The following is a 22723-nucleotide window of genomic DNA, read 5'->3' on the forward strand; positions in this document are numbered from 1 at the left end:
TAATTCAGACAACAAAATAATAAGGCCAACAGCAAAGACTTGCTGTCACCTTTCTGTGGCCACTGTGGTAACCTGTTACATTGCACATAGTTTTAGGGCAGAAGTTCAGACCTGAGACCCAAACCTGTGTGCTTTTCCTGCAACACTGGTCTCCACTCTGGATTTTCTTAGCCAGCACCAGGTTTGCAGTGGCCTGGCCTGCAAGGGAGTCTCACTTTCCTGGAAGGGAGGGAGGTACCATGAGATACCGTGCTGATAGCAGAGGGAACAGCTCTGAGAGCAACTGAGGGACTGTGACAGTCAGTAGGGACTGCAGTGGCTGAGTGCCACTGCTATGCTCTTTGGTGATCAGAGGGGTTTGCTCTGCAGTCCCTATAGGTTTGCTGTGGCAGCACACTGGTAGGCAGGAAGAAGGTCTGGTAACAAAATAAGAGTCCTGCAGAACCACCAAGAATAGTGCCCTACCACATGAAGCAGTATCCAGATGTGCCCTTCAGCTCTTTTAATGGCTGTGCACTGTAAACACCATGGTGTGTGCACTGCTTGGTGCTTCCAGGGGTAGACAGCACGCTGTGACCTCTACTGCTGRATGGGGCCTTCGCTATTTAGCTGGTTAAACATTAGCCATACCAATGGCTCTAAGTTTTTTGGGGGACAATGCTATAACTGCATGACTTCTAACCTGCTTTCCTTTGCACATCACCCTCTCTTTTCCCTGCTCAGACTGCGTCCCTCTACTTCATGTGAAATACCAGGCACCAGACAGGCTACTAGATCAGGATCAATTCTCACCAAAACAGCAAGGCCTTTTCTTATTCAACAAAGGCACTTTAATAGTAATTCTGATGGGGAGTTGAAAGGAAAGACCTGGCTACTAGAAGGTTTTTCTGTCAATAAAAATCCTTCATAGGGTGAGGTGAGTTAACTCGTTTGTTTTCATCAGTCAGTGAACACTAAACATTCATCTCTTCCTTAAGCATTAAGGAAAAAGCATGAACACAAGTGAAGACTTAACCAAGCCTGCCACCTGGCAAAACACTGAGGGTGATTTCCCCAACCGCACTGATGTGGAAGCCATTCTGAAGACTTTGTATCTCCCTGTTATGTACAGCATCATCTTCCTGGTGGGCTTCCCAGGAAATGTCATTGCGATCTGTGTTTACAGTTTCAAAATGAGGCCTTGGAAGAGCAGTACCATCATCATGCTGAACCTGGCCCTCACAGACCTGCTCTACTTAACCAGCCTTCCCTTCCTGATACACTACTACGCCAGCGGGGAGCACTGGATCTTTGGCGAATTCATGTGCAAGTTCATCCGCTTTGGTTTCCATTTTAACTTGTACAGCAGTATCCTTTTCCTCACCTGCTTCAGCATCTTCCGGTACTTGGTGATTGTCCACCCTATGAAATTCTTCCACGTCCAGAAGAAACGGTGGACCGTAGTGGCTTGTTCTGCAGTTTGGCTGATCTCACTGGCAGCTGTCAGTCCTGTCAACTTCTTGATCTCCTCAAAAGTGGAGCAAAACAGATTTTTATGCCTCGACCTCACCAGCTCTGAAAATCTCGGCACCATCAGGTGGTATAACTGGCTTCTGACTGGACTGGCCTTCTTCTTGCCCTTGCTGATGGTGACGCTGTGCTACACGCTCATTATTTACACCTTGGCTACGGGGCCCCACACGCAGGCTTGCTACAAACAAAAGGCCCGCAGACTTGCTATCATCCTCTTGGTGGTCTTTTATGTGTGCTTCCTCCCCTTCCACGTCTTTCGGGCGGCTCGGGTTGACCTACGATTGTGTCCGGTCAATTGTCATATGGAGAAGCAAATCCACTCTGCCTATATCATCTCTAGGCCACTGGCTGCACTCAACACATGTGGTAACCTCTTACTTTATGTTGTGGTCGGAGGTAACTTCCGGCAAGCCATCCTCTCTCTTTCAAGGTGTAAGTGGAGCAGATACGTTCAGCAGGCTGGGAGCAGCAGTGACGTGAACAAGTCGGGAATCACATTAAAGTTATGAAAGAATCCCTTCAAGAAAATTACAGCAGCAACAAACAAACATGGGATTGCTTTAGTGTTGTAACCTCCTACATAGGTAGGTGTATTGATGTGGTAGCAAGAATTGCAGCTGGCTTCTCCCTCTCTCTGCAATACATCATTTGTCAAAATGCTAGTCTCAGGAGCAGGTTTATATTTACCTCTTTCAACAAACAACAACAACAAAAGGAAATTTAAAGATTGTAAGCGATCTTGTAGGTAGAATTTAAAACTACCCAATCAGCCTGTTTCCAGAGATATTTGGGAAATGTAGGAATCTTCTTGCTTCAGGCTTTGTAGTTGATTAGGAAACTCAGAGGGCTGAGTTTTGACACAAGAACAACTTCCATTGATTTCACTGTTGTCACTGGTGCAGTGCCTTGTTTGTTATAGCCAGAGTGAAATGCAGCCTTTGGAGGCTGTTCTTCAAGGAAGACAGGGATGAGAGGAGAGTGAAAAGAGCCCTCAGAGAAATCACCAAAGAGGAAGGGAACCGGGGACATTAATCTAGACATGGGAAAATATAACAATTACCTTCACATATGTAAGACAGAAGGAATACATTCTTCCATCTGTTCACAAAGTAAATGGGTTTTTGGGGAGTTCAAAAGACCAAATGGGTTTTAAATACCTCATGGGCAGACATTGGGAAGGACTCTCTATTGAGATGGGTAGTGAAGCACTGAAACGGACAGCCCAGGAGTGAGGAGCAGTCTTCACTGCTGGTTGTCTCTAAGAGCCTCTTAGCCAGGCATTTAACAAGACTGACACAAAACTACTCGACCTCTGGAGGTCCCTTTTGGCCATAAGGCCCTGTGATTAAGTGTACATTACTGGCTTCATATCTGCTAGTAAAACAAGCGGTCCCTGGGAACATTCCTGGCACTGGCCTCGTCCCGCCGTCCTGCCACAGTGTTCGAGCAGCCTCGGGCATGCTCCTGGCCAGTGCCAGCCAGCACACCCCCAGACAAACCCCTGGCACATGCCACAAGTCAGCACCACCCCCCATAGGCAGTCACTGATAGGCAACGCTACCTCAGTACTGCATGTAAGTAGGTCAAGCAACAACACTATAATATTTTAACATGCCTTGTGGATATTTAAAATACGTTATTTGATAAATCCCCAAACACAGCAACATCTTTTAGAAGCAGTATTACAGGCATTTTGACTTGCTTTCTATTCTCAATTGTCCTCTTCTGTATTTGGAAATGTTGTCGAAGCCTGAACTTTGCAGGTTGCCACTAGATGGTGATGATTCATAGTACCTGGCAATGAGCAAGCTACCTGGTTTCATATACGCATGTGTGATTCAAATCCACAAGTTACATGACTACATAAGATAATTCACATGAGATAAATCTTTCCTGACATGGATTCATAATATCCAGTGTGGACAAATAGTACAAACACACTGCATAAATTCTCTTCCTTTTCCACATAAGTAAAAGCACAAAATGTGTCTACTACTTACACATACTTATCTGAAGCCTCAGCACACATTAAAAAATATCTCTTTTCTTTCTCAGAGCAAAGACCGCCACGGCATTTTAATTCTTGCTCTTAGTTCTTCCTTCTCGAGTCCAAGCAGAGCTTATCACACACAAACAGAAACTCTTAAATACTACATATACAATATAAAATGGAACAGCTAAAGGTAAAAAGTGTGAAATGGAAGTGTTCAAGGCCTTCCACCTCTTCCTGCAGCAAGAGTAACAATCTCATGATTTCAGTGCCCTGGAGAGGGGCTGCCTTTTCTCCTCCTCCTCTCCCTCCTGAGCAGAGCTGTTGTTTGGTTGCCCTCCTCCATCCCACCTATTCTTCCACTGACTGTCTTCAGTTAGCTTGAGCTAACCCAGCTGATTTTAAAGTGCCAAAATAGATTAGGAAATGGTCCCGGGAGCTGTGGTTCACTGGTGGGGCAATAATCTTCACCAGAAGGTCAGTCACTTCTTGCATTAGCATGGCTGAACCTGGAAGAGGACAAAAGCTCTAACCTTCCTGTGTCCATTTTTAAAGAATTTAGGGACTGCTCAGGTGCTCTGCAGGACTAAGAGCTCACTATCTCATGTGACTCATGCCTTTTGTCTGCTGGGAAGGGTGAAATCTCCATAGTTTCTTTTTTTAGCGGCTGTAAGTTTACTTCTGAAACAAGTGTAAAAGTGCTTCAACTGCAGTAAACAGGAGACACTTCCCAAGCTCTGTGTATAGTGTGACAACATAGCTACATAAATAACTACTCTATTGCAGGCTAATTCACCGCATAGTTATGCTCCAGTGACCAAGCTTCTGCTAAAAGTCTCTGGTATGTTTGTCTACAAGACAGTCATGCTAACTCAAGTACATAGCAACAAGCTGCTCTCTGCATAGGTCCACAGAGAATCCAAAATAATAACTTTGCAGSAACTCAGAGGACCCTCCTAGTAACCAACCTCACAGACAGAAAAAACACTGACTGCCGTGTTCTGAATACAAAAAAATTGCAAAATCTGTCCTGATCCAGATGCCTCAAGCTGCTTTTCATGCAGTTCTAGTGCTTTGTGTCTTACTGAACTTCCAAGAAGTTAGAGAGTGTAAAGCAGATTGCATGTAGTATCAAAACAAACAATGTAGTAAGCAGCTAGAAGAGAGATACGGCAAAATAGTCTGAGAATGGGCTACTATGACAAGTTCTGTGCCAGATATTTATGTGAGCGAAGACTGCAGTTCTAGCCCAATATAATGTTTCTCATAGTCAGGGTGTTGCTATTTAACTGTACAGTTTAACTGTACAGCAGCGATCTACTAAAGGAAATGGAGGCTAGTGCCAGGCTCACCCCTGAGTAATTTAGACTTCAGATAGATGTTGTCATTTTAGTGATAAGGCTAAACTAGCAAAATAAGCTTTGAATGACTGCTTCCATCTGTCAGTAATTTGTGCTCTGAAAATGCAGGTTGAGTGAACCTAAACTTAAAAATAAAAACCAGCAAATGAACACATTGCCATTCAATGCCCATCAGCCAGAAATGTGCATTTGCCTTTCCCTGCCAGCAGAAAAGGAGAAGTGATGTAAAAGAAAATACTTTGTGTGTTCCCTTACAGCTCCCCTATSTTTTCTGAAAGCAGAGGCATCCAGTGGTGTCAGCAGATGTAACTTTAAAGGCCACACAATTAATTCTAGGAAGGGAAAAAAAAAGTTTACCCTAAAGAAGGCATATTTCAAAGCTTGTTTTCTGAGTAGTAACTGGAAAAGAGTGGTCTTTTAACTGAAGTGTTTTGCTTACTCGGTGCCTTAGACTACCAGGTTCTGCAGTGGAGAACACAGCGAATCAGACAACTTCTAAAGCTGATGAAAAAATATATTCCTGCTTTTAGTCAGAGTTGTGCTCTGGGACCCCGAAGAAGAAAAAGTAAAGGCGGTAAATACTGGGCTGAGAGTCTTTCAAAAATAAAAATTAAAACTCAAACACTGATTTTTTGAAACACACAGAGGGAACATGATTTTTCTGGGCTGTTGCAGCAAGTGTAATACAGAGTATGTTTGCTTTATCATGTCTAGAATCTTAAAAGGCATTTGAACCAAAAGTTGTTTTGCCTTCTAAGATCTCTCCTCAGTTTCTTTGCTCCCCACAATGGTTGATGTCACTGATATCTAAAACAAAAGAGAGAGAGAGAGAGAGAGAGAGAGAGAGCTGATTACATGAAAGCTATAGTATCAGTGATGCTATCCAATCTTACAAGGCAAACAAAATTCTGAGCTTCTTTTCATTAAAAAAAAATGAAAGAAATGTTTTTCAATATTTATACTTCTTCTGCAATCAAATGATTTTATTGTTCTTTTACTTTGTAAAAGAGGGAAAGAATATAAGGTGAAGAAGAAATAAATACAGCTTCGGGAGCAGACAGGCAATGGTTAGCACTGAATCCTAATAAAACAAGGTAGAAGGTACAATTTTATAGGTGGATCCGTGACAGGGTATTTTGGTATTACTGCAGGAGCACCTTGTTGTATTCTCCCCACCTTTTCCCCCGTTTCAAGGGCTTTCATGGGGCCAGTCACCACACAAAGTGATGACTTGGACCTGCAGCTGACAGGGCTCGAAACCGCTTTCTCTGGGGGGCTCCAAAGGGTGTCCAAGGTAGAGAGAGCCTCCTACTCTCTTGTTACAGTTCTGTTCATAGAGATCTCTGAAATGTCAGTTGTATTTACGGAAATAAATGTTACGCAGCTTAGCAGCGTTACTGTTGTTAGTCATGACTAGGTGCATAGAGAATAGCACATACACTTCCTATAGTGCGGTTATATTGGTAAGTTCAAGGCTGGAGAAAAAGGAGGTGGTGTGGCACCAAGCAGGGGGGGCATTTTGGGGGGGATTTATTTCAAGCCCCAAATGATCCCTATGGGGCAATTTTCCACTGAGTGAACCAGGCTGGCACAATCATTTATGGCCACAGCAATAATGAAGAGGACCTAGCAGAGACAGACATACAAACGTACTGTGCACCAAATTAAAGCAATAAATCTCTTCTTTGAAAATTTCCTCTTCCCTTCACTTCATGATGCTTTTTTATCATCAGGAAGTTATTTTAACAGACAAGATGACAGCACCTGCCTACAGGAGTTTTCTCACATTTACCTTTCCATTAGTAAGCTGCTTGGAGATACTTATATATTTCACCCCTATTTTACAGGTGATGAAACTGAGGCACAGTGGAGTTAAGTGACTTGCCTCTGGTCATGAAGCAAATCAGCAACCAAGCAGGGAAGAGATGGGCTGCCAACCCAGACCTTTTAGAAAGTGCATTATAAAGGCTTAGGGTAAGATTTTCAAGGGAGTCTTGATTGCTCAGTTGTGGCATTTCTGTAATAAAAGTTGAGTTAGAGCAGTGTCTGCGCTACTCAGGCCACAGGTCAGTGTCAGCATCGTACTCTGCATCTGTGAAAGGAGCAGCCTTTGTCACTTCTGTTTTCCTTCAAAGAAGGTTTCTGGGGACCAGCTCCTTCTCACCAAAAGTATTTGGTTACCACTGTGTGTGATCTCACCTCAAAGCCAGTGACTAGCTGCATGCATTCATCCCATTTCTATGTTTGTATCAGGTATTTGTTAATTTGCAGGTTGATATGAAATATTAGCAGCACTAGAGGGAGACATTTCCCACCAAAATGTATATGTCACACCACAGTTCAGGATGTCTTCTTCCCCACTGGGTCCAACGGTTGGTAACAGGCTGCCTAACTGGGGAGCTGCTGTAGCCTAAAGACTGGGTACCACTCCTCACCACGTATGGATGCCGATGCAGAGTGAGCACACGGCTGCAGCTAATACACCTCTGAGCTGAGCCCAGCTGGGGCAGACCCTTCCCTAGCACACCCTGATTCAGATCCAGCCGCCCGTCTGCTATATTGTAACTTCAGATGTGGGTATCAGCACTTTTCTTGTCCTGGCAGAGGGGTAAGTAGGGTTTACATGAAGATTTCTCATATGTCTTCTAAATTTCCATTCTGAGTACTCTGCAACATGATGAACTTTAATATAACTGTATCTATTCAACATAGCTAAATATTTGGCCCCCAGTCATCAGAGAAAATTTAAGTCTGCCCCTATGGTCTCTAATGTACTGGAAAAAAAATCTTATCATCAAACATATCTCATATACTTTTTCCCAGAATGCAAACCTGAATTTCACTGTGGAAGCAGGAGGACAGGGATGGGGCACTTTGTTTTTTTAGTAACAGCATGATGACCAGTTACTGCAGTAATTCCAGGCAGTGCATTAGGGGTTTTACTCTCCCATATTCCATCAGCTCAGCTCAGCTGGTGCTATAATTCAAATTCCCACTAGAGGGTAGACAAAACATTGCTAGTGAAAGGATCATCTTAGAAAAGTGTAAGTGTGTGGGAAAACAGTGTCTGATTTGGAGCAGGAGACCTGGGCTGGAGAAGCAGCAGAGTGTAGAAAAAGGAATAAAATGACATTTATACCATCCACAAGAGCAAGGTGGGAGCATTGTTCCAACTTTTTCCTAAAGAAACAGAATCTGTGGTTTATACTTTTAAATCAAATGCAGCTACAGTGGTTATATGGTTATGCACATGTAAATCATCATAAATCAGATAAAGGTGATCTTAACCCTACTGATATTACCTTGCAAACAGTGATGGGGGCCACATAAATGCATCAAAGAGTTAGCCAGGATAAATACAGGGATTTAAGAGTTTATCCAGTTTGGGGAAATAGTGAATTTACCTATCTACTTCTGACTGCCTGGCCTGAACATTTAACAGAGAATTTCTGTCTTTTTTATTATTATTTTTGACCACAATACTACTGCAGAAAATAATGGTTTGTTTTCTCCCCACATATTTTTCCACCGCTGAAATGCAGGGAGGTTTTGCTGAACCTTGCTGCTGAAGTGGACAGTCTGGCTGTAGATTTGGATGCATCCTCCTCTTCACCCTCTCCCTGCAGGAGCAGATGCTTCCCTAGTGAGCCTGCCTGTCTCAGGGAGCACCCTGCATTTGAGACAGGGGCATTGCATAAAAATCTTTCTTACCACTCATCCGGCTTCTCGGAAGCAGGGTTTCACACTGATTCAGCATGCCCAAAGCTAGGGAAGCCAACGCAGTTCAGGGTTTATTTTCTAATTTAGTTCCACATCTACAAAGACGGCATAAAACCCAGAAGCACCTCCTACGCAAGCAAAATGACATTTCTGAGTGCTAAATGAGCATTTGATTTGATCTTTTAAAATGTAATTCATTTATGCCAACAGAAGTAGGAACAAAAAAAACCCCTCAAAAAACAAAAAAAACACATACACCCTGGTTTACCTGCAAATGCCCGTGTTTGAGTAATAAGGCCCACTAATCCATTGCAGTAGGTACTTAGTCCTGCCTCCCTCTCGGTGGCAGAACAAGAGCTATCGGTGAGAGGCAGCAAGAAAATGACTCATCCCCTGAAGCTCCTTCCAGTCCAGACAACTCCCACAGCTTGGATAATTCCTTCCCACCGCCCTACAGCAGAGGCTGAATTAACTGTGTTCTGAAAGAGAGGCACAGCAACGTTTCCTACAGCAATCRCTGCACTCTCCTGTCTTCCCTGTCAATAGATATGGGTTACCAAAAGGCAAGGTCCCTCTAGTYGGGATGGGTCATACCTGTCAACGCAGGCTTGTGGGTGACAATGATGCTCTTTCCAGCTAAATGTGTTAATGAACTTGGGAGAAACATGACACTACAGGTAGTAGTCCTCATGGTTGTCRCAGAAAAGGCTGAATAGGAGGTCTGCCCGGAGATGGATTATATTTGTGGCCCTAATGAGCCAAACAGAGGACCCCTCAGGCGGCAGCATGTGTTTTCACTGTGTCAAGGCACACAAATCCATTGCAAAGCTATTTTCATAGCACAGTCTGGGGGAAGGAAGAAGCATCAATCCTTAAATACAGCCATGCCAAACGAGGTTAAATTAGGTATTCTCTATCTAACTTGTGCTGCAAGGTGCGAATAAGACTTATGCTGGACACTGGCATTAGCTAAGGAGATGTATCTGTAATTTGATGGAGGGCTGTATTTGTCATTTACTAGACTATTTCAGGAGGTGAAATTCCTCTACCCTGTGCTTATCAATACTTCTACCACCTGTCCTTGTTGTGACAATTGGAAGAACTACTTCAAGTGTTGTAGGGCTTATGCAAAAATCTCCTGTCTTCATCATTCTGAAGAAAAAGTTGTTTTTTACTGAACAAAAAGTTACCATTATCCAAAAGTCTGTGACAGCAGGTGGAAAGTAGAAAAACCTCTATTGCAGGCATTCAAGAGGGTGAATTCAGTAAGGACCAGATGGATCTCAGCGGCTGTGCTCTTTCACCATATAGTTGCCTCAGGGGAGCATTTAAGGTTAAATTTTGTACAAAATTTCCTTTTCTTGAATTAACTAAAAATATTRTAAAATAGGGTGATGATCTTTAGTCTGTGACTTTCTTACTTACTCACTTTTGAGGCCTCCTAGAGAAATTCAAGGTTTTTCCAACTGTTTAGCAAAGCTTAAACCATGCACCTTCAGCTGTCAAGTAAGTCCGACTTGTTGCTGTCTTCCTGGGACCATTGAAATGATCTTGTCCACACCAGTTCCCAGTCTAAACCTGCCTGGGCCCAGGTGGACAGGGGTCGCTTTCATACTAGTAGGTCTAGTTTGTGAGATGGAGATACTAGAGAGTGAAATGCCACGCTAGGCAGGCTTCTGAACCAGGTCTTCAAGGAAAGACGTAAACTACATCACTGCTGAACTCATCTTTCCTATTGCTTGCACAGTCCTGAGGAATGGTGGGAAGGAGCTCTATTAGTCAGCTCTATGACTGACAATTTATTGTCCTGTACCCTGGCACACAGGGGCAACACGATGCTTTACTTTCACTTGCAAGGAGATCAGTGATTTACACTTGCTATATAGGACACTTCCGCTTAATCCAGCTGCTGCCATGTTAGTGCTGAGGATTATTGGTGTACACCAACCGCTGAGGGAGAGAATTAGGAAAAATTGTCCTGCCCAAGATAGGAGAGGTCCATGTGCTCCCTGAATGGGCCTGACTACTTTGTACCTAGTTTATTTAGGCAGAATTCAAACACGCTGACTTCAGCTAATCGAAAAATTTCCAACAAAATGCTTCCCCCTGGAAAATGCTAAATCAATGGAAACAAAACGCTCCATGTGAAAGTGTTGACCCTATCAAAAATGTTGCTAGAAACCAAGTAGGCAGCCATCCAGGCTAGCTACCCAGTCAGCCTAGCAGGCCGCGCAAAGAGCTGGCGACGGCGGCAAGAGGGCTGTTGGCTGCAGAAGCTGCTTAGTCCAGCATCGCCTGGCTCCTCTCCTGGGATGGAACAAGTTTTCTCCTGAAATGGTCTGGGAGGGGAACACAAGGAGACACAAAACCTGATATTTTGCTTCTGCTCACAGCTTTTTGCACAAAAGCCTCTGTTGCAGGGATCTGTGGCTGAGCTGCCGCTCCATACACCAATAATACCGAGGGAAGCTTCTAGCAGAGAAGCGCAAGGTCTAGTTCTGGGATGTGTAGCATGACACAATTTTCCATCCCAGTCCAGATTATGCAGTGAGATTGTCTTTATTATATTCACTAGTGATTTGGGCAATGGAGTAGAAAGTATACCCTTTAAGCATGCAGATAACAAGTGAGAGTACTGCTGGCATGCTCGCRGACAGCATTAATTTCAAAGCAATTTACAGAAAGTGGAGAAATGATCTGAAGAAACAGGATGCAATTCAGTGAGGACAAATGCAAAAATTTTGTTTGGAGGAAAACAACCAGCTGCACAAATATGGAATATCTGCTTAGGCAGCATTACTACAGTAAAGCACTGAAGGGCTATGCAGATCACAAGCTGAACATCAGTCAGATGCATTATACTGTTGTGAAAAACAGCAGAACGGGACATAGAAATAAGAGTACAGACTGTCAGGCCAGCCAAGCAATCCTTCTGCTTTGGTAATGTCTCTGCTGGGGTGGTGGGTCTGGTCTGACACTGCACTTCTAGAAGAACATGGACCTGCTGGACAGGGAACAGAAGAGACAGTTGAAAAAGGAGACCTCTGAGAAAATTCTGAAGGAACTGAGTTGTTCAGTCTAGGACAAGAAGCACCGGAGGAAAGATGGTAGCGATCTTCATATATGAGACATAGCCAGGAAGCAGAATGCCTCTGGCTGGGACTAGGTAGGGAAGATGTCAGACATCAGGCAACACTTCCATTCAGCGCAGAGAATATTTGGGCAGACAGAAGGTTTTAGAAGAGCTTGGAAAAGCACCTGCCAGGGCTGCCAAAGATACAACCCTGTTGGGGGAAGCAGAGGGACTATGCGCCCTCAGGAGTTTCCTTCTACCACAGCTCCTGCAATGCCCATAGGCAGGACCTGTCTGAATCAGGACACAGGAGTTCATGGAAAGGAGGCATGTGGCTGCACACACCAAGGTAATCTGAAAGAGAGGGAAGGTGTCTGCACTCGGCTCATTACACAGACTGTGCCACAAAAGCCAATAAATTAGAGGGCTGGATTCTCCACTGGTGTGAACTAACTTGGCTCCAAAGCTAGTGGCGATACACTGGTTTGCACCTTCTTAGAATATGATGTGCAGAAGCCTGATGAGCAATTCCCTCTTCAGGGTCTAGCAGACTACCAATCACTGCAATATGCAGCTGGAAAACTACATGTTGGGAAAAATGAAGAGTAGTATGGGCTAGCTAAAATACCCAGCCTGATCCCAAATAGCCTGAACATGCAGGGCATTGTATTTTATATATCCTTGTTCAATACATTGTGTCATTCATTTTATTGCCATCTATCAAATCTTTTGAAAAAAAAAAAAAAAAGCCAGTGTGAAGCGCACACAGCCCCTTCTAATTGTCTTTTATTTTCTCACTTTTCTTGAGAAATGTAATCTTCTGTCACACAGTGATGTGATTTCTTCCCGTCTCCCTGCTATTACGAACTTTAATAGATACTGTCACATAGTATTTATAATAGGCAGTGCCCACTTTAAGAGCAATAACAAAAATACACTGCATCATTATTCTGTACTACTGGGTTTACATAGCATTTGCTTGTCAAGTTAGCCAGGTTAACTGCTTCCTGCTTCAGCAGAGAGAGCAAAATGCACACCCTCATCTCTCTGCTTGCTAGGTATTTCACTTCAAAGGAAAATCATTTAATATTACTGCTCCAGCAGGAACCAGTTCCATCACGGACCAGCAGCAAAACATTACTTTCTGAATTCTGTGACTCTGATTCTCTAGTGCTCCACAATTTTTGCATTTGGCCTGTATATAACCAGTACAGCTCGTCCATTCTTCTGCTTTCAGAATGACAGAATGAAAGCTGTGTTTGCTGAAATGCTGGTGTATTAGTAGAAACTCAGCACCCTGATGGAGAAAGGATGGTACATCAGCTTGTAGCAGGGACCCCCCCCAGTTTACACAAGTGTGGTGGATAAGCCTGATGCTGTGCTAGCTCAAGTCCTGCTTTCTGCTAAGAGAAAGGTCTGACCTCAATCCAGGAGTAGCCCTGAAACTCTTGGTGAAAGAGCACCTCCCTTTCATTTATCTGATTTAGATGAGCAGGAAATAGCCAGGGGAAAAAGGCTAGATTAAAAAAAAAAAAAAAAAAAGCATGAATTTTACAGGCTCAATTTGCATGAATTATCTCCTTGAAGTCTATTTCAATAATCCACTCCTCCACCCAATCTGAATAGATGGAGAACCATTTAATTGCCTGAAGATAAAAATGCTTAGCGTTTAAGCATCATTTAAAAAGCTCAAGACTTTCAAATGGAGGGAAGAGCCTTGCTGCCTGGCTTCTATGAAGGCAGAGCAGCCCTGGTGAGCAGGGGAGCAGAGACCTTTGTCTTCAGAAACGCTGTGTGACAGGAGACAAGATGTGGTGCCTGGGGCCTCTGCAGACCCATAGGAGCATCACAAGGGCTGAGGGTCAAAAGGGGCCCAGGCTCTTGTCATTGGCATAGCGGTCTTCAGGGTAGCATCAGCAGCATTGGGTTGCCCTGACCTAAGTGGTGCTCATCCATTTACAGTGATGGTCTGAGAAGCCATTGCATTCAGAAACTCCAAAAAAAGCATCAAAAGGATCCTCTAAAGCCTTCTGTAGAGTTGATCCCTGAGGACAGAGTTGTCTGTGCCAGGCCAACAAGAGATTTGGTAAAGAAAGGGGGACCGTTCCTACCACGGCACAATGCAAAAGAAAGTTCTTGTCTGAGATGCCTCTAGCCCCTTTATAGGCATGGGATGGGAAGGGCTGAGACACAAGGAGCTAGAACATGTTCCCTGTGTACATAGTCCTCTCCAAGAAAGAAAGGGCAGTTGCTCTGAAAAATAGAAGATCTTTGACTCAACAGTCATGTGACAATTTGCAAGGTTTTTAATTTTGCTCTTTTTTGCTGTGATCAAGAAACCCTCTAATTTCACTTTGAGAATTATTTCTGCTTATTGTTTTACAATATTAAAACTATGCCTGATAATTACCTTATCTTATCAGGAACAAATCCTAGTAAATGCGAACAACTACTTTACCATTTCATAACTTTAGTGATCATGTGAAGAAAAGAATTAAAAGATGTGAACTTGGGAGGGAAGTTGTGCTTTGAAAATATGAAATGTATCCTACATGGCTGAGCTCCCTTTGCTGTCCTCGTTGTGCTCATCTTGGCACTGGTCCTGCTGGGAAAGGCTCGTTTCCAAAACCCAGAAGGATTTTCACAGGGCGGAAGCATGCTTCCCAGGCAGTGGAGTTCAGGATTGGGCCTGGGGCAGGTACCCGTGTGGGAAGGAGCAAGCAGGGGGGGCTGTGGTAGCAGGACTGCAGAGATCGGTGCAGTAACGTAGTGATTCATAGTGATTTCTTTTGCCAAGAGTCATATGTCGGCTGAGAGCTCATGTAAGCTGGAAGAACAGCATCTGGCTAACATAAAGGCTCATTTTTGGCAGAAGATGTTAGATTCAAGTGTAGAGGTCTGTGATGATAGAAGTCACTTTCTGACTATAAAGCTTTATGGAGCAGCGTAAGGCAAAGGTCAGCCTTTCCTCCGCTTGCCATAGCTCTCTGCAAACACAATACAACAGCAGCACAACACAATATTTCTCCAGTGACTAAAAACTCCCTTGAACACTCAAGGCCACATTAGCAGCTCCCTTTACTGAATCCCATAAGGACACATTACTAGAAGTCAGGTATGTATCAGCTCACAAGAGTTTAGAGACTGCTTCCTCTTTGAATTAAAAAACAGCAGCAAAGCCTTCCTCTCTGTTTTCAGACCGACTAAGCTGGGTCATTTACAGGAAATGCCCCGTTACCTAAAACAATTACAACCGTTGTCACATCTCTGATGAGTTTAGTTTGGCTTTTAGTGTCTATTGGGAAAACTTTAACCAGCACAAATGCTGTGTGTAAGGCCACTCCATAGCTGGGTGCTTTTGCAATATTTTTTATTCACCAGTTTATGGTGAGTAAACTAGTATGGTTGTCCATGTCCTGAGCTTTAAGCTGCATTTAAGCTAGCTTTAAGTGGGCAAATTCTCCCACTGTTCTTTCTCTCCTGCTCCCCATGGGGCAACGCACCTTCTGAAAGTTAAGTGCTTATCGAAAGGCTTCAGTAGATTTTGTCTTCAGCACCCTGTAGCGTCTGAGCACCAATTCAGTTCAAGGACTAATATTAGCCGTAAGATAGCACCTCAGATCCATACAGGCTATTTTGGGAAATGTATCAAACTACTTCTGCTCAGCAGATGTGGCAGCATTGCTTATATCCCAGATTATAAATCCAATTTTCCAAAAGTAAAATATTCCTTTGCTGAAGTTTTCATTAACAATCTCTATTATCTACATAATTGGATGGCAGCATTTAACAGTGATTAATTTAGAGTTACCATGCATTCAGGAATTAAAAAATGCTGTCCTTACCAGTCTGTCTCAGTGGAAAAATAAGGAGGGAGCAGAGGAGCTGATTTCCCTGTGTGATGAAGACACACAGTATCATTATCAACAGAACGGAGCATCTCTTGAAGGTGGCCTGATAACACCAGTAATTAGGTATTCAATCACATACACATGCTAAAACCAGCCAAACAAATGTATGCCTGCTAAGGGAAATAGCCCATGGAAAGATTATATGTTTACTGAACCAAAAGTAAAACATATAATGAAAGCCCTTTGCACTCTGCAGTCTAGTGCATTCCCACACGAACTGTCTGTTTTCCTATGGACTTACTAATCAGAGCTACCCACGTGATTTCTGCTGCATCACACTGGGCACAGCCGTGTCCCGAGATCTGACCCAAAGCCCAGGGGAGCTGACAGGCTCCTTTCATTTATGCCTGTGGATTTTGGATGAGGCTTTATGAAATGAGAGCAGCCCTGCACTGGAGGAGCAGCTTGTGGACCCTCACACCTACGAGCGCTAATTAAAGTCAGGTTCAGCCGTGATGCTGCAATATCACCACAAGCTCTGCTACGACCTCTTCTGCCCCAAATCCTACAGCAGCCCATATGGAGGGAAAGGGATATTGTTTGCAACCGGTCACTTGCAATTTAACAAAACAGAGCAAAATAAAAGCTTTGTACTTTGTTCCCCACTTTTGCATGTTAGACTGTAAGTTGTTGGAAGCAGACAGTGTACCCCGGCACATGAACAGGCCTGTCATCATCCTAAGCACCCTGCTCAGCCCACCATAAGAGAAGGCACAGCACAGTATGGAAACATGTTCCCATTTGCACCACGCACTCCGTGGTAGCTGATCCATCCCGGAGCAATAAGTCGTTAAGAGGAAATAATTAATTAATTATCCTGCTACCAAATCATTCCTGTTTCATTTCTATACAGTGACCAAAGGCAACAGTTATTTACACACACATGAACTCTGCAGGATTTTATATTGGTGGTTTCAAGAGAGGTGCAAACAGTTAGCTTTTTGTTGTTGTTAATTACCGGTCTGTGCAATTCTGATCAGTGGTCATAAGGCTAGGGAAAATGATAGCACTTCCAACAGACCAATCCAGTCTGCCCGGGAGACTGCCGAATCGACAGATGAGCGATATATTCTGGGGAGCATTGCTGGAGGTCAGCTTCAGCTTAGGGTGGCCAGCTGCCTGTGATGGAGAGAGACCCATACCCATGGTATGGCCTCGCTGTCGGCACGAGTGGGTCCACCTCTGCCGTCCTCCTCCTGTCTCTGGTGGGGCCCCATCACTGCCTCCCATAAGCCCTGGTGCCCACAAAGCCACAGAAGAAGCCACGGCCATGCGCCAAAGTGCCAGAGAGGCAACCTGAGAATAAGAAAACAGGTTTGTTTCCAGCCAGCTCGGCTCATTTACCCAATGCACCCCATGATCTCACAACCACTAGGGTCATTGAAAATGTGGTTTAGGATGAGAGGAGGGAGGTGGTGATACCAGCTCTTCTGATAGCAGCCTGCAATTAGAGCTGCTTAAGCCAACTGTGAAACTAAGAGCTATTTTGATTTCTCTCCACTGCTTGTAGAGGAGAGTGGGGAAAGCATAACCTGGGTGAGGATAGCCTTAGAGCACAAAAAGGCCCATATTCGTGGTAAGGATCAAGCCGCTCTATCTATGGCAGACTTAGAAGGTCTATGGAAATGAGGTGAGGAAATTATTGGTAAGAGAAAAGGTGGTCCCACAGATCAAAGAGTTTAATGTCACCCTGGAGAATCAGCCTCGATCCATAGAGATCCTACATGATGCCAGGCAAGCAATTTAGAGTGGATATTCATGAGTAGTCCTTGTTAGTCTATTCATAATTTCCCAAGTGCYTGACAGAGCCCCTGGGCCAGATGTGTAGCTGCAGTTGATTTGCAGCTTCCCCTCTGCAAAGGGGACAGCAAGGTCTGGGGAAGGTAGGAGCAGGGAGGGTCTTTATCACTGTCAATGAGACAGGAGGTCTGCATAGGCTAAGGAGCAAAACCAGGTCTACATGAACTGTTAGTTATTAGTTATATTAATTATTCTATTAGTCTTCCTTTCTTGGACTCAATCTGAAAATGGGGTTTTTAGTTTCCTTTTCATGGCGGTTCTGGGGCATGGAACCAGGAAGGCCCATTTCTGCTTCATGTACTGCCACCTGCAAGGTAGGATAAATACCAGCTGCTGCTGCACAGGTTTTCTGTTGCTCAGGGAAGTAATGGATTAAATAGTGGACACATTAAAAGTTTTCTAACTATAATTATCTCCCTCTGTGCTTATAACACTACAGCCTCATACAAATGATTTCTAATGATACATGCAGTGACCAGAAATAGGGTAATAGCTATTTAAACAGTTGCTGATCCCTCAGCTGGTACATGACAATGTATTTTATAGTTATAGAGAAACTTCAGACATTTTTAAAAAGTGCTCTAGACATTGACCTGGAGAAAAGCCTGGGCAGATGAGAAGAACAGAGATGGTGCCCTTCTCCTAATGGTAACAGGTAGATAATGTTTTAGTTGTGAGATACTACTGCTGCTCTTTCCCTACAGCATAATTAGCAAAACAAATAACATTCTTCCAACTCATGCCTGTGATATAGGCACTCAAGGAGAGTCCTGACAATCTTCCTAAAAATATTTTTATCTGTATGGTTCTCTGTAAGTAGACTTACATACCTAATGTTCAGAAGTGAAAGCTTATTCTTTTAATACATGATAGTAAGTCAGTGAATAGAACTTATAAAACATACCAAGGCTGCAACCCGCCAGTCACACAGGGCAGCACAGACCAGCTTGCAAGCTCAGGGACTGAAGCCTGCAGTTTCAAAATTCAAGATATTATGACTTTTTTTTAATGATTTATTTTCATCTTGTTCCTCAAGCTAAGGATGATGATGAGATTTTTATTCAAGAACACTCTTTTGGTTCAAGAAGAATGGAAAATTGCAGCCCCTGTGAATCATGAAGCCTGAAGGCAAAGGCTCTGAAGAAAAGGAGTTTGCAACTTGAGCCACCCCAGTAATAACTAGCCAACACTAATTTTGTATATTGTATTCACTGAAAATAAGCAGTAAGTATACCACAGTTCCTGAAAAACACGCCATGCCAAAAGAAACATTTATTTCTTCCATGAGCAGAATGTCAGACTTCATTAGAAATTTGTTTTTAATGAAGAGACAGCATGTCACAATCTTTTTCACCTGACCTTGAAAATGGCAACACGCCCTCATCAGTGTGCTGATCAGGTTTCACTTTACAGGAAATGGAGAATAAGTTTAATATTCCTTTTTTTATAAACATACACACACAAATTTAAATGGGATCTGCTGCTATTTGAATACTATAGCTCTACCTGCAGCATGCAGAACTGCTGCCAGCAGAGTGCAATCTGCCCACTGAAGGCAAGACAGCATGAATGACAGAGGGCAAAAGAGATCTCTTACACCAGCCCAAGTCTAAGAGCTGACACCTAAGCCAGTAACAGAATTTACTGCCACGTGGAAGCTCAGTCTGCTAGGGAGTGAGTGTAGGTGATTGCAAAGCCACACTAAAACCTGCTTTACTTGTAAGGAGGACATAAATACGTTTCATTTGTAGTGCTCTATGCTCAAAGCAATGAAAGGGAGAAGCAGAATTACAAGTTTCCAGGCAAGCAATATTTCTCCATTTTCAGTTTGGAGGGTTCAAGATTGCAGTGGAGAACTGATCAGCAATATAAGGAAACTAAACGGGGGATGAATCAAATACTCTGGAAAATTTTGTCTAGCTTTGCTTGAAATATAACAGTGAGGGACATAAATGTGGGTAACAGTGGTATCACGAAGCAGGAGAACAGAGAGAAAATGTGCATATCCTTAGCTTTTGTCTGAACATAAATCTGGATTTGTTTAAAACAAGCCGCACGGCCTTTACCTAATACATCTTAGACTGCAAGGCAGGCTATACAGGAGCTAACATTCATGTCAAAAAGTATTAGTGTTTAACTAAATTATAGGGATACTGTTCAAATTTCTCTCTCAAATGATCCCTAGTAATTAAGTGATAGCTATCTTTCTGATCACATCATTCCTGTTGTGTTCCAGATTTAATTACTAGCTTTGTGAGAGAAAATCTGTCATGTTCTATTGGTCATTGGTATAATATAGAAATTGCCATAGCGGTAACAAGCTAAATGCTAAATGCTGTTAATTGAATCACATCAAAACCTAGTTCTATATACATTATTTCTACAACTACCATTCTAGCTGCTTTTTTTTTTTATGCAGTGGCTTCATCCCGGATGTTCAGTGTAGCACTGGGTGTAGTTTAAAATACTGTGCTTCTGGGCCAAGAGATAGGAATTTGGGCTTGATACTACCCTGTCTTGCACTTTGTGAAGTCGTTTAAAATATTTTCTCAGATGGACTRGATTAGGATCTGGAGGAGGGCTGCTGACCTGAGATGCTGAAGACCCAGAGTGGCTCTCATCTTGCCTCACTTGAGCCATATAAAGGCTAAACACCTGGGTCTGAGCTACTCACCTTGGGCTGCCTTTGTTGTCTATGGAGAGAAATAGGTATACCTAAAGAGTAAATCATTTATCTTAGAAACCTCTCTTATGGTAAGGTGTATCATCCCCTGGAGGAACCTACATCTCTCCCTTGACTATAAAGGGGGGGCAGAGGATGACTGGCTCCAATTTAAAATTTTCAATAGCTGAAGTTAGATGAGATGGATTTCATCCTTGGTTACCACTCTTTCAGGTTAAAACACTACCAAGAAAGGTTATGTCTTGCATTCACTGTGGAGAGATCCAAATTGGCCATGGCAGGTGAGAAGCCATTTCAGAGACAAGCCTATCTAGCACCAATTCACAAGAAATGGAAAGCAAGATCAGTGCCTTTACTCAGTATCTGTGCTTTCCACCACTCCTCTGCGCTTTGAGAAACAGAGCCTTTAATCATTTAAATCAGTTTTATGCCACTGTCAAGTTTGTTTGTTTTTAAATGCATTTTTGCCAGTTTTATACTCTGCTGACATTAAGATAATAAGATCATATTCAGGGAATGAATCAGAATTGTCAAGTTATTGGAGCATTAGGTCTTGAGAACTGCATCCGAACCCATCATCTTTTGGTTTTCATAAAATCAGAACATCATCTCTGGTTTCATGAGTGCAAACCACTGATCAGCTCAGGTAAATGAAGTTAAAATATGGGTGCAGGTCTAATTTCTGAAAGGCTAAGACTACTTGGTAAGGTTTTGCAAAATCTAAGCCAAAACACTCTCTAGCTCCCTAAACCTGCTTCCTACTCCTGCAGGTTTGCAAATAAGCAGTAATTATCTTCTTCAATATAGGAGGTTAAAAAAAGTAAGGGTAAAATTAAACATTATCAAAATTAAATGTAAAGGGGAGGGAAGTGTGAAATTAAACATTCGAGTGGGAGATATCTAGGTCAGAGCCAGGCATGTTAGCAAATCTCTCTCACTTCCCTACCATGCTTTGTCAAGCAAGGTAAATATGACATTTGCTCCAGTGAAAAAAAGGTTTAATTGAATGCATTTGTCCTGACAAATCAATTAAAACTAAATATCTGATTTTCCTAAAGCTTTAAGAAGACTACTGCAAACATGACATCTGAACACAAAGTCAATTTTACTACTCGGCCAGGCCATACAGACCCTTATACAATTTGCAAGGATGAGGATTTCTTACAGGTGAAATCCTATCTCTCTGTCCTTTACAGCCTAATCTTTCTGGTGTGCTTCCCAGGAAATGTTATGACAATTTGTATATACTTTTTCAAGATGAGACCCTGGAAAAACAGCACCATCATTATGTTAAACCTGGCTGTCACAGACCTGTTATATATAGCCACACTTCCTTTCTTTATACATTACTCTGCTAATGGAAATAACTGGATTTTTGGAGACTTCATGTGCAAGTTTATTCACTTTGGTTTCTACTTCAACATGTACAGTGGTATTATCTTCCTTAGCTGCTTCAGCCTCTTCCGCTTTTTTGTAGTCGTCTACCCAATTAGATGTTTTTTTGTTCGAAAACGGATATGGGTGGTGGTGACTTGCTTAGTAGTCTGGATGATTTCCCTGGCAGCCATCAGCCCCTTGGGCATCTTGATCGCCACAAAAGATATGCAGAACAGAACGATCTGCCTGGACCTAGCTAATGCTGAGGACCTTGATACCAGTCGATGGTATAACTGGCTCCTGACAACRTTTGCCTTCTTCTTGCCCTTGCTGACAGTGACGCTGTGCTACACGCTCATTTATGCCTTAGCTACAGGGCCCCACGCGCAGGTTTGCTACAAACAAAAGGCCCACAGACATGCCATTGTCCTCTTGGTGGTCTTTTATGTGTGCTTCCTCCCCTTCCATGTCTTTCGGGGGATTCGGATCGAGCTCTGACTGCAACCAGTTAGCTGCCACTTGAAGAACCTGATCCTTTTTATGTTTATTCTAGCTAAACCCTTAGCAGCATTAAATACATTTGGTAACTTACTGCTTTATGTTGTGATGGGAGACAATGTCCAGCAGGCTATTCTCTCTCTCCTCAAGCTCCAGACGAACAAGAATCTGAAACAGAAGAACTCCATGATGTAAGAAAGCTATAAGAAAGCTATGGAAGAATGGGCCAAACACGCCCATGACCAACCAGACACAACCTCCCTGCCATCAGAGCAGCTCAGGTTAACCCTACCTACACCAATAGAGAGCTTATTTATTCTGTGTTTTGGAATTATAAATCAATCATCGAAAAATAAAACTTAAAAACTTAAAACTTAAAATAAATACTTGAAAAATAAAATGTATAACTTCTCAGAAATGTCTCTGCATTTGTTGCCTGAACTTTTGATATCTGTTTTGGAGAATGGCCAGCAGTTCTGGCAAAAAAAAATAGTTGCTTATTAGTGGCAAATACAGATTCAGGATGGGAGGAATTTCATTTAATTTTAGTAACTTAGAAGTTAAGGGTCTAGTCTAAGGTAGGTTCCTGCCTTTGGCTTCTTTCACAATCAGTGAAGAAGAGTAAGACCCTCCAGAGGGCAATTCATCCCACCTGTCTTAGACATGTAGGTGGGGTTCATCTTACCTCTCTGGAGATGTTGTAAAGGTAGGTGTCTATATATAAGCTAATCACCTCGGCCTGCCCCTATAATTTCCCTTTATAATGGAGAGAAATAAGTAGATTTAGAGTGTGATTCA

At 42.9% G+C, this 22723-nt stretch overlaps 2 protein-coding genes across 2 annotated transcripts; both read left to right on the forward strand.

Annotated features, from left to right (window-relative positions):
* Positions 1 to 992: 992 nt before the first annotated feature.
* Positions 993 to 2021, forward strand: LOC112962231 (2-oxoglutarate receptor 1-like). The gene has a single exon (XM_026058211.1). It carries the CDS (start codon positions 993 to 995, stop codon positions 2019 to 2021), a length of 1029 nt encoding a protein of 342 aa, XP_025913996.1.
* Positions 2022 to 21130: 19109 nt separating this feature from the next.
* LOC112962216 (2-oxoglutarate receptor 1-like) lies at positions 21131 to 22120 on the forward strand. The gene is given in 1 exon segment (XM_026058186.1): positions 21131 to 22120. A coding segment is annotated over 1 exon segment (990 nt).
* The last annotated feature ends 603 nt before the right edge of the window (positions 22121 to 22723 follow it).

The sequence above is a fragment of the Apteryx rowi genome, unplaced genomic scaffold, assembly GCF_003343035.1.
Source record: "Apteryx rowi isolate R43461 unplaced genomic scaffold, aptRow1 scaffold_144, whole genome shotgun sequence".
Classification (NCBI taxonomy): Eukaryota; Metazoa; Chordata; class Aves; order Apterygiformes; family Apterygidae; genus Apteryx; species Apteryx rowi.